Here is a 12,821-nt window from a genome sequence, read left to right as displayed (position 1 = left end):
CTTGCCAAAGTCGCGGAAATAAATTGCTCGCGAAAATTAGTTGGTTTACAGTAATCATGTTCAGAAGAAATACTGATGTACATGTTTGTAAGGTAAAAATGGTAAAGTTCAAAATTGAGAATTGGTTTTGATGTTCAAGTAACCAAGAAAGATTGTGAAATATACTATATAAATTCAGAAATTTTGCAATGGTTTTATTATTGAAAAAATTAAACTAGATAGGTTTCACAAAAAAATAAAACTCACATTTCAAATTTTTTGCTGGGTATCTTTTTGCAATTTATTGGCTATTGAGATCATGTAAGAAGTTTATAGAAGAAAATAGTCAACAAAACAAGAAAAAGGCAATACTAATCTGGTAGAAAACGCATATTAAAAAAGCACAAAACAAAGAAAAAAGAAAACTTACATGGGAACTAAATGAGAAAAACAAACACCAACACATGTCAGAGCATAGTTTTTGTTACCAAAAGATGATTTAATTCTTTTATTTACATATTTAAGAAGAAAAAAATATTTTTGAAGTAATAGTATAATTTTCTGGTTTACACAGGACTTAAGTCGGTTAGGAAGAGAACTAAGCCAAGTTGTGATAGTAGATAATTCTCCTGCCTCATATATCTTCCATCCAGACAATGCTGTAAGTATTTGTTAAGTGGGGGGAGTGTAGAAAGGAGAAAAATCAAAATGTTTCTATATCTTCCATCCAGACAATGCTGTAAGTATTTGTTAAGTGGGGGCGTGTAGAAAGGAGAAAAATGAAAATATTTCTATATCTTCCATCCAGACAATGCTGTAAGTATTCGTTAAGTGGGGGGAGTGTAGAAAGGGGAAAAATCAAAATGTTTCTATATCTTCCATCCAGACAATGCTGTAAGTATTTGTTAAGTGGGGGGAGTGTAGAAAGGAGAAAAATCAAAATTTTTCTATATCTTCCATCCAGACAATATTTGTTTAGTGGGGGGAGTGTAGAAAGGAGAAAAATCAAAATGTTTCTATATCTTCCATCCAGACAATGCTGTAAGTATTTGTTAAGTGTGGGGGAAGGGGGGGGGGGGGGTGTAGAAAGGAGAAAAATCAAATTTTTTCTATATCTTCCATCCAGACAATGCTGTAAGTATTTGTTTAGTGGGGGAGTGTAAAAAGGAGAAAAATCTAAATGTTTCTATATCTTCCATCCAGACAATGCTGTAAGTATTTGTTAAGTGGGGGAGTGTAGAAAGGAGAAAAATCAAAATGTTTCATATTCTGTGCATGGTCAAGTTTGTTTCAGGGTTCACTAACTTGTGAAGTACAATAGAAAAATTTATATTTAACCAAAACTTATTTCATGATACAAAAATCAACTGTATACTGATCTGGGGATGTTAATAAAGAAAGTTCTGTGAAACTTTATCTTTATCTAGTAGATAAAAAAGTTTTAATTTCCATTTAAAATGTATAAACATGATCAAGTTGAAGGGGAGATAACTCCAGAATTTTAATGTCTACCTTTGAAGATAATAGGTCACTGACCATACACTAAATTAATTTTGACTGAAGCGTGATAAAGGTAGTATTTGTTGTGATGTCAGTAACAAGTTGATTGACCTCAAAATAGATAAAACAAAAACAATTTAATAACAAGTTGTTACTGAGAGTTGAGTGAAATGAAAATTCCAACTTCTCCAGATATATATATGTTCAGGAAAAACTTGGGTTAAAAAGTAAACTAAAAACAATTGAACAGAAATATAAAAGAGTTTTTATACTGTTTCAATACATGCTATAATTCTTGTGCCTGTACAGTCTGGGTTTGATTTTAATTTAGTATATAATTTTTCACAAGTACCTGTACAGTCTTGCTTTGATTTTTATGCTATATATAATGTTTCATAGATTTTTGTACAAATTGAGTTCAATTTTAACCTATCACATAATTTTCACAAGTTACTGTACAGTCTAGGTTTGATTGTTATGCTTTGTAGAATATTTCACAGCTACCTGTACAGATTTGGTTTGATTTTAATCCATTCTTTAACATATTACAGGTGCCTGTACAGTCCTGGTTTGATGATATGGAGGATACAGAATTACGTGACCTTATACCATTTTTTGAGGCTTTAGCAAAAGTGGACAATGTTTATACATTTTTACGAAATGCACAAAATACAGACTCTTCCTAGTATAGGCTTTTTAATTAATTTGACCTTGGTTACAGAGGTGGACACCCCTAATTGTGGTTACTGTGGTGATAAACCCTAATTGACCTTGGATATCAAGGAGAAAACCCTAACTACAAGGTGATAATTGTTAATTAACTGAGTGCTATTTTCAGTTTTGTATATGCAAGAAAATTTATATTTTGCTGAAGAATTACCATCACAGGAAGTAGCTGCTCTGCAGTGAATAGAAAGCTGCAATGGGATTGGACATAGGAATTTTATAAAGGTTGTGACATGTGACATAGCTTCAATAAGCAAAAAAGCATGTTATTAAAAAATGTTGAGGTGCATTCACACTGCTTGACAGGTACTTAAACTGTGCCAAATGTGAAAAGTGATGTAGTTATGTTATTTCATAGATAAATACATCGAAAAATGTCAATCTTCTGAACAGAGCTATTCCTTCCTGAGACTTAAACTACTGACATACCAATATCAGACTGGTTGTCATTGCTTACATCAAGTTCAAAGAGGCTGATAATTTCCAATTGATATATATGCAAATGAAATCCTTATGTCACTGGCTTGATTGCTAAATTTTCCAAGCCTCATCTCCATCTTTGAGAGTTCAAACAACATAGTACAGTAAAGTAAACATTCTTTATATCATAACCATGTCAAGCAATTTTTAGGTCTGATTACTCTAAAAGGATTTTAACCTAATGACGAGAAAAACTATTCATTTTGAAAAGTGAAGCATTTTGTGAAGTGAACACAAATCAAAATTCAGGTAAACAAGAATATCTTATTGATCATCCAAACGGGAGTAACTAGAACAAGGGAAGTAACTAGAACAAATTTAGAAAATTCTGCATCATAATTACTAGCTTTTGTGAAAAAACAAAGTGTTGGTAATATTTCTTTTATCTGACTGACCAGTTCTCTTTTAATATCCATATAAGAATATGTGGGGCATATATCAATTAGACAGCAACCCAAAAGTAAACAGTTTATGAGATACACAACAATTTACAAGAGTAGGCTAAGGAAAAAAGCTTAAGTTGGAGATTAGTGACAGAAATAGGCATGGTATAAGTGTCAGAGTTTGTCGCAGGAAGGAAGCCCATGCTCACTGTTTGACAGATTGCAAATGTGTTAAAATTTAAGTGCAGTATTTTCTAAAATATGAATAGCTTTAAGCAAGTGTTTCTGACAGTGAAAATTGTCTCCTCTATCAATTAAAAAAAAAAAAAAATTCAGCCAAAATAAGGCATAAATATATTGACCGAACAAAAAAATCAGTAAACAAAAATTCAAATTTGATAATGCTTTTGTTGACCAGTAGAAATACTCCCAAGAATTTACTGCTTTTTGATAGATTTGATGAATAGGAATATTTTTAGAATTTACTGCACTTGAGAATGGAATGTTGTATAGATTGAGTGTACTGAGATGATTTTTTACCTCGACAGATTTGTGATTTTAATAGTTTTTATAATGTTTCTATTTTAGTTATATAAAATTTTTAACGAAATGTTCTTGTGCGATAGTTTTCTTAACCTTTCTTCTGTCTAATTATGTATGCAGATTACATTGTAAAGTTCTACCTTATTTTATCAGTAAAAAGAGTAGGTTTTGTGTAAAATTTAGTTTCATATTTTTGTTTACCTCTTAAAGAATCTGTCACAATGTTTGAATAGGAAGGAAGCATTTGCAGCATTAAAAGGTCATCTTTAAAGTTCTCTTACATGAAATTGTGTCTAAAAACATTTTTGATACCAACCCTTTAGTCCTTAAGAGGAATTTTGAGATGACCCTTTTAATATTACACTTATGTTTGGTGTTAACCATGCAATTTACCCTTGGAATTATACAAATCATGCCACAATTAATTTTTAAGTTCTCCAAATGTACATTCATAAAGGAACAGAATTAATTTTTTGATATTTAAAAATATGATCCAAATTTTTCTCCTTATTTAAAAAAAAAATGAAATCATGGTGTTAATGAATAGATTAATTGTGGCATTATTTGACTACAGAAAGTGTTAAACCATTGCTAAATATGTAAATTACTATTCTATGAAGGTGCCTTATATACTGATTGTAAAAATCTTAAATTATATTCATCAATCATTGTGTGGTATCTTTGTCATATTTGTTTGTAAACAAATGATATGTGTAAACAGAATGGCTTGCAAATCAATGGGCAAAATTATATCAGCATTGTTTAGGCTTATTTGAAATGTTCAGGCAAATCTCCAGACAACATCCATAAAAGTATTCTAGTCTTAGGAAAAAGAAATCTTGTCTGTGTAGATACTGTTTTATTACTACTGTAAATTCAGAAATTATTGTGGGCATTTATTATTGAGATTTTTTAAAGAATGGAGAAAAATGTGAGATTAATTATTGCAATTTCATGATAATCTGCATACAGATATATGTAAAGAATATCAGAATGCAAGTTCCTATTAATTGCGATACTAACCCCTGTCACAATATTGGCAATAATAAAAACCTCTCAATAATTTCTGAATTTACAATACTTCTAAACATAAACTTAAGGTGAGAATGATGACCTAGTTAAAAACTCCATATACATTTCTCAAAAATTACAAATTACAAAGTATTAAGGTGGTACCAAACACCTTGACTAAAATTGATTTGGCTCGTTTAATTTTCATAAAATTTTGACAAAATATTTACTTTGACCCTTTGACAAAAATATAAAAATTTCAAAAAACTTGAACCACACACTTTATCGGAAAGATTTCATTGGATATATAGCAGTTCGACAAACACTAATTTTTATCATTGAGAAGCTTTATATTTCCTTAACAATAGAACGTGATTAAAACATTCAGCTGATTTTTGCAGAGTTATCTCCCTGTAGTGTTATGTACCACCTTAATGTTATAACTGCTTTCACATTTCTCAAAAATGTTGCCTATCTTGATTGAACTTTTGAATCAGTTAAATGATAAACCTAAGAGACATATCAGTATAGAGTTCAGTAATTCAAACAAATAAGCTTCTTTATCACTTAGATCCAAGCTTCATTGCAACATAGATCAAAGCTTTGCCATAACACAGATCCCAGCTTCCATGTAAAACATACTATTTTATATCAAATGAATATCATGGGTTGTTTTTCTTAATTTTGTACATAATATTATCTTATGAAATATTTGTTTGTTTGTTTTTAATTTAAAATAAGGGACTGGCTCAATCTATTAAGGAGAGAAAGATATTCTTTGACATGTTTCATATTATAGTATACAGGACAATACGAAAGAACAGTTTTACTTACCATGTTCAATGTTATAGAGGGCAAGACTCAATAGAAATAGTTATGGAAATACTTTAATATTGTTTGATTTTTTTTTATAGATAAACATTTATTATTTATGATGTTTGTTATTAGAATTAAGAAATTTTTTATACAAATATTTTTATGTGACATGAAAAATTTATTAAAAACATCTCATATATGTGAAAGTGAACAGACTTTATAAATGTTAGACATTTTTATTGATATTGTTAACCAATTGACAAGGAGCCTTTAAAATTTGTAATAGGGACATTCATAAATTGAAATTGAAACCCTTTGACTTGGTTGTTGCAATAATTCAAATCGTGAATTTAATAATGAATAAAATTGAAAATGTTCTGTTAGATTTCAAACATCATCAATGTAACCTTGGGAACCAGAGATTATGTAAATAGAGTATCTCACAATTCCCTGCAGCAATCTGCAAAGATTATTTCTATTGCTGTCAAGTTCTTATAACGTATATGTGGAGAGCAGTTTAAGACATTTATTTTCAGGAATTTTTATGAATAGGATAAACAAAAAATGATATTTTTAAAAATAATTTTGACCTATTGAGACAGTCCCTAGTTTTATGTATTTAAAAAAGTTCTTTTTAAAATGGCATCCACAAAATACCTCAAATTTGAAAAAAATATATTGTTCTAACTTGTATGTTAACTCTTTGTTTGCTGAAGGAGTACACAAGGTTACAAGGTCACAGTGTAAAATTTGTCCTGTTAGGTGTTTTTGGCTGAGTTTAAGCAACTTTCAACAATGGTCCAGAATTTATAAATATTTTGACTTTGAGTATCAGTGAATTTATGATAGGACCAAAAGTGTAAATATAAAGATTTTTGATTGAGCATAAAATCATATTGGCAGATCAAATTTATTTACCAATAATAATATTTTCTAGAGAAATTAATTTGCATATGAATTAAATTTTCCTTCCTTCGTTTAGTTTCGATTATATTCCAGAGAAAAGTATTTTTAGTATAATTAAGAAAAAAAACATTTGGACTTTTTATAGGAATAGAAGGTTTTATTTTGTTTATTTTGAAGGAAGGCTTTATTCTGGTGTGCATACTATACAAAAATTACTTTGTGTCTCGCCATTGCAGGAAGTGGATTTTTTATGAATTTTTTTTCAGTAATTTATTAAGTTTTTCAAAATTCATTTGTATGTATCCACTTTGATAGTTCACAACACTTTTTGGAATCGTTCTTCAGTTGTATTGGTTGTTTTGGAAAAAATGATTACAACTGTCTACCATACCTGCCAACTTTTCAAACTCTCCATGGGGGATATTAAGTGCAAGAGGACCTAATGCTCCTCTTATATTGTCATACATGTTCTTAATCTACTACTACATTGTTTAAATGAGTATATATGTGCTAAATACCCTTTTAACTCATTTGAATGTCTGTTTTGAGGTCTTCAGTTTATGTAATAAAGAATTACGAAATTCAGGTCAACACCTCTTAAGGAAGGTATCCCCCATAAATAGGGATAGTTGGCAGGTCTGGTCTACACAATTGTAAAAGACAACACCTCACAAGTGTAATCTTTTATCCATTGAATGATACATATATTTAGAAAATTGCCTAGCTTTACTAGCAAATATAATTGATTTTCATCAAAGTTCACTTTCCAAATGATGTTGAACACAGAAACAAAAAAGTTGAAATTTGGACGTGCTGTTCTTGAGAACGTTTATTTATCAATTCTGAAACAAAATTTAGTTTGCTTAGAGAAAATTAAATATTGGTAGGAGTTTTTCCTTTAACTTTCGCTACAGACAATCATTAATGATTTACTGAATAAACAACAAACTGATGGCTATATTAATGCTTTTTCTTCTATTTATACATTCATAATACTTGTCTCACAATCTTTGGTCCCTTTAAAATCTTAGACAGCTGTTTTTATTCAAACGTGTTGGAATATTTGAATATTTTTTTTTTTTTTTTTTTAGGAAAGTGGTATCCTTCATCAGATAGATCTAGTAAAATACACCTCCATGGGCATATAAATTCATAATTTAAATAAATGGAATATTTTTATTAAATAGTGAAAACAAAATATTAGATAGCCAAATTGCAAAGAAATATCATTTTGAAATTTTGGATGATAATGGCCAGCCAAAAATATATATGTAAGATAATTCTATTTTAGACCTGATTGTAGGAATTATTTTTAAACTTTGACAATTTAACTGCAAAAATGAGAAAATAAACCTTGAAGTGAACCTCCCCTATCAAATTTATTTCCTTTAGATGGAGATCTCCAAAGGGACGAAGAGTTGACACTTTTAACTAACAATTTAATCTACAAAATATTAGTCTAATTTCGTGAAATGTTTAGCATACAAAGCTGAAAAATTTACATGGAAAGCACCTTAATTGTGATTGTATGAGCCAATTCATTCAGGTAACTTTCATACTAGTAGAACTTTGTGTTTTTAATTCAGGGTAAAATAATTTAAAGCTTAAACACAGCTGGAGAATAAGTTGTTAATTAGATAACTTGTATAGTGTTTTATGGTCACCGTAGTAACCTACTAAGATCCGCTAATAATATGTATGTTAATGGTCTTTTTTTTTTTGGTGAAGGGGGGGGGGGGGGGATGTGCAAGCATGAAAAATGTAGTGTTTTTACCAATTTCAAATTATGGTTGTAAACCCTTAACATGCATGTTTGACATTCTGTTAGTTGGGCAAAATATTTGATAGAAAAGTTATGTTACTGAAAGATGCATTTAACATACTGAAGTCTGATTTTAAATAATTTTTGTATTACAGCTTAGTTATCTCCCCTTATGTGTGATAGTGATATAACCAGGAGGAAAACGTGATAAATGATTGTTTATTTTCTTGTTTGTTTATGTTTGTTTTACATTTTATGTCTCTTTTATTGCTGATAATGTAAACAAAAATGTTTATGTAAACATATATAATTACATTGTTAATCACTATGAAATTTGTACATAGAAATAGCATTATTTTTGCTACGTCCATAATACTATTATTATATATATATATATATATATATATATAAAGTTTCAAATTATAAGCATTTTAAGGAAATTTCATGAATTGTTAAAAAGGATGTTGATGGTTTGCTGCTTCAGTTCAAATAACACCATTTTCATAAATGAAGTCTTTTTTAATTGATATTGTATAATGTATCAAGATTATTGAAAATTTAAGATAAGCCGTTGTCCATGTTTTATTAGACATATGTTGATTATTGATTTTTAATCCTGTTTTATAGAATATCAGAGAAGCACAAAATAAAGGAATCAATAGTTAATTTTATAGTTTTATATTGGAAATACATACCTTTAGAAAGAGCAGTAATTGATATGAAAAGAAATATTTTATAAAATTTTTTGTAATTTAATAATGATTTGGAGTGAATTATAGATTGCACTATAACAGAACAATTTATGAATTTCCTTAAATGCTCATAACCGAATATAATTTGATATATATAGAGAGAATATATCCTGTATACTTGTAAATAGATTGTTTGTTTCAGTGCATCATGTGGCCATGTCCGCCTTTTCTTATTGGGCAGTACACACAGCCAAAATTTATATCTCTACTCATGCCTAATTCCTTATTTGTTGTATAAAAGAAGTTCTGATAGGAAATTTTACTATGAACAATGTATTAAGCATTTATTATCAATATTTTTTGAAAAAGTAGGAGCAAAACAAGACAACTTTCCTCTCAGTTTAATAAAAAAAAATAAATCTGTTTGGTTTATAGATGCACCATTTTCTTGAAGAGAGTGCTTCAGTAAGAAACCAATACAAAGTTATTACAGAAAAATAAATATGAAACCAAAATGAACAAAAATCCATTTATATTTGTATTTGAACACTTATTTTTATATTGAAGTTTCAGGTGCATTTATTATGGATGTTTACTTAATCCAGTGAATTTTTCAACAAAATTATGGTACAAATATCTGCCATTTTGTTACGAACTTAAATCCATGTTCTTATTTTGCTCAAAAGTCATTTCAGGACACCTCATAGTAATCTGCCCGAACATTAAAAAATGACGATTACAATATTACCGGTAAATCTTCTCGAAGAAAATAGTATGTGAGATTTGAGTCATTGGTGTATTTTAATTGTTCATTTAATTTTTTATATCATTATAAATTGAGTTTGCTTTAATTCATTTTTTGCACTTAAAAAAGGACATGTTTTTTTTTTCATTAATTAAAACAGGATGTTTGTTTTAGGCACTCCATACTTCCCCATCTTTAACTGAAATCTAGTCAGGGCTTTTATGTTGGCTGTCCCTTTTAATCCTTTTAAATAGACTTTTGTTTATAGAAAATATAGATTTATTAATAGTCTGTTGGTGAACGGTCATGGATGTTTATTTGATGTGTAATCCAGATTTTATGATGACAGTTTTAATTTAAGGAAATAAGAGACTCTTTGTTTACTTTTTTGATATTTAAAGTTGATACCCTAAGCCTACCTAATATCTTGCGTGAAAACATAATCGATGTCCCTTGAATAATTGGATATATTTTTGAATAAGTTTGAGAGATGAACTGTCAATGTATATTTGTTCCGCCTAACAGAAGTTCCACTGGAAACTTTGTTATAAACAATGTCATAATATCTATTCCTGTTGGAACAAATATTCTATACCATTTATTCCGTTAGGAACATATACTGTAATATTTATTCCTGTGGAAATAATATCCCAGAACATTTTTTCCTTTTGGAACTTATATTATAAAGGAACTTCTATTCCGTGACAGAACAAGTGAGAAAAAATTATTCCTCATTCTGCAAAATACCACTAGATACCGCCGACACCCTATGATATAATTCACATAAATCAGTTTAAGAAGTTTTTTTAGGATACTTTTGTCAGAAATTTCTGAAGACTCATCAGGTGTATTTGAGAAACCCTTGTCAAGATTATTAGAAATTATATAACCAGGTTTCTTAAAGGCTCCTTGGTCAGAAATTTCTGAAACTTTACCATCAAATATAGTTGGAAAACCCATGTCAGATATTCCTGACACCTAATCATTAGTCTAAAATGTTCTGGTTAATGACCTTGGTTAATGACCTTGGTAAATGGTTAATTAATACTGGTACTGATCATTACCCAGCTTATAAGAAGTCAATTATTCTCTGATAAATGATTGGATAATATCTGGATTAGACATTAAGTACTTAATTTATGTTCACTGCAAGCCAACAATGAAGCTTTGTTTTCCTGTTGCAACAGCCTAGCATTTGTTTCTTTTAACACATATTTTACTTAAATGTTTGGATTATATGGTAACTACCAAGACACAGAATAAAGTCTTGTAACATCATATCTATAGATTGGTATTGTTTGACAAAATTTGAGCAAGAGTTACTTCCCTTTTGTCGCCATGTTGGAGGTCTATGTGCAAATGTTTCGTCATGAATCTGCCAATTTTGACTTGTTATACTGCCCTCTAGACTGGAAAAAATGTTGTTTTCTAAACAATTTTAATTTCTTTTAGCCTTGCTTGATCCATCACTACGATCTATTATTATGGATCTCATATCAGACTTTTTTTGTACTGCATATTTCAGTTTGGTTAGTCAAATAAGAATCCAAAATGGCAGCCAAAGGGAAGTAACTCAAACTCCAATTATGTCATATCCAAACCTATCTATAAATTTAATATTTTTGACATCAGCATCTAAGGATGAAAAATATTGCTTATGTAACACAATTTTGTCCATAAGAAAGTGATTCATGAGTGTGTAATAAATTAATAATTGATGAAAAAATGTATACCTAAGGGAGACAACTTTATATTCTATAGGAAGAGGTTATCTCAAAGGTTCAAGATTATTTTACATGTGAACTATGATAAAATCGTAAATTTTGATTTATTATAAAAAGACATTAAAAGTACAGAAGCTAGAACTATTTTAAGAGAAAAAACCATTTTTACCAGTTGTATAATCAAATGCAGCATATTTTGCATTTTAGATTACACTGAAGTAGTTACCATAGAAACCAGTCAGATGTTGTTGTTATTTGTACATAATGATTTAAATTTTTATACATAATGTATTAATTAATCCCAAAGTGGGTGTTGGGCTGTATAGGAAAATATTTTCTTTCAGAAAAAATACCAGTTGAAAATAAACTTAAATCATTATTATATAAATATTTGTATATGTTTTATTCAAGTATAGCCTTGTTTCTCTGTAGTGCTAAATATTTGTTAGTGATGGAATAGAGGTACAACTACCCAACATTAAGCCCTGAAGACATGAACATAAGATATGTCTTTTCAATTTAACCAAGTTTTCTGTTTATTGATTTGGGGTTGTCAACCAATGAACTTCAAATTCAAATATGTTTTTGTTGTTGTTCCGGGGACAAAGCTTCAAACAATTTTGTTTTTGTCTGTAAATCCTTTTACTATGAGTGTATTATCAAAGAATTAGGAATAAATGAACTCTCAGATAATCTCATGTGCAAATATAACTTTTGATAAGGATGAGATCTTGGCAAACCATTAGTCCCTCATGGCTTCATTGAATGTTTCAATGAACAACAAAATTGAGGATGTACCTTGTTTGAGTTGGATACTCAAACTCCATAAATCTCTGTACAAACAATGGTTTATTGCTGACTTATCTGTGTGTTCTACCAAGGAATTATCTGTTATATTGAACCAAGATTTTGTCCTGGGTAAAAGAGGGATTACAGAAATACTGTGATACTGTTTACTTGCATAGTGACATTCACTATATGTTGATTATTAAGAACTCTAAAGAACTTTCTCTTATTTTCTGAAATAATTTCTTTCAAAACCTTTTTTTTCTACCCTTTACCCCACCATACCACATGAAAAATTAAAAACCTGTCCAAAAGAACTAATCCATAATACTTTCCTCCATAATTAAAAAGGTAAAACATTCTACAAATTTCTTGCTTTGGGATATAATTTGGCATATTGTGTTAAAAATTAGTCAGAAAAAAAAGAAAAGCTACACCAAAGAACAAGTGATCAGTATCCGCAGTTTCCCATTACCAACAATTTTATGCCCCAGCCGTAGCAGAGAGGGCATCAAGTTTTACCCTTGTCCGTCTGTACATCCCGAAATTGGTTTCCGTTCTCTCAACCAAATGTTATGAAACTTATTCACAATGCTTATTACCACAAAACACAGATTAAGTTTGAATTTTGGTGGCGTCACTTATATTGTTTTAGAGTTATGCCCCTTTACAAATGCCTCAACCAAATATTATAAAACTTTTACTCAATGCTTATTACCACAAAACACAGATCAAGTTTGAATTTTGGTGGCATCACTTTTACCAATC

At 29.5% G+C, this 12,821-nt stretch overlaps 1 protein-coding gene across 1 annotated transcript in view; it reads left to right on the top strand.

Annotated features, from left to right (window-relative positions):
- LOC127717697 (carboxy-terminal domain RNA polymerase II polypeptide A small phosphatase 1-like) overlaps nucleotides 1–11,655 on the top strand; it is a 52,246-nt gene extending 40,591 nt beyond the window's left edge. The window contains exons 7-8 of the mRNA XM_052223453.1: nucleotides 554–640; nucleotides 2,031–11,655. Of these exons, the coding sequence (XP_052079413.1) occupies nucleotides 554–640; nucleotides 2,031–2,165 (222 nt within the window). The 3' untranslated portion in view covers nucleotides 2,166–11,655. The remainder of the gene's footprint in view (nucleotides 1–553; nucleotides 641–2,030) is intronic.
- Nucleotides 11,656–12,821: the final 1,166 nt, after the last annotated feature.

This window comes from Mytilus californianus, unplaced genomic scaffold (assembly GCF_021869535.1).
Source record: "Mytilus californianus isolate M0D057914Y unplaced genomic scaffold, xbMytCali1.0.p SCAF_10, whole genome shotgun sequence".
NCBI classification, from domain to species: Eukaryota; Metazoa; Mollusca; class Bivalvia; order Mytilida; family Mytilidae; genus Mytilus; species Mytilus californianus.
Note: the sequence above shows the minus strand (reverse complement) of the source record. Positions and strands in the feature narration are given on the sequence as shown.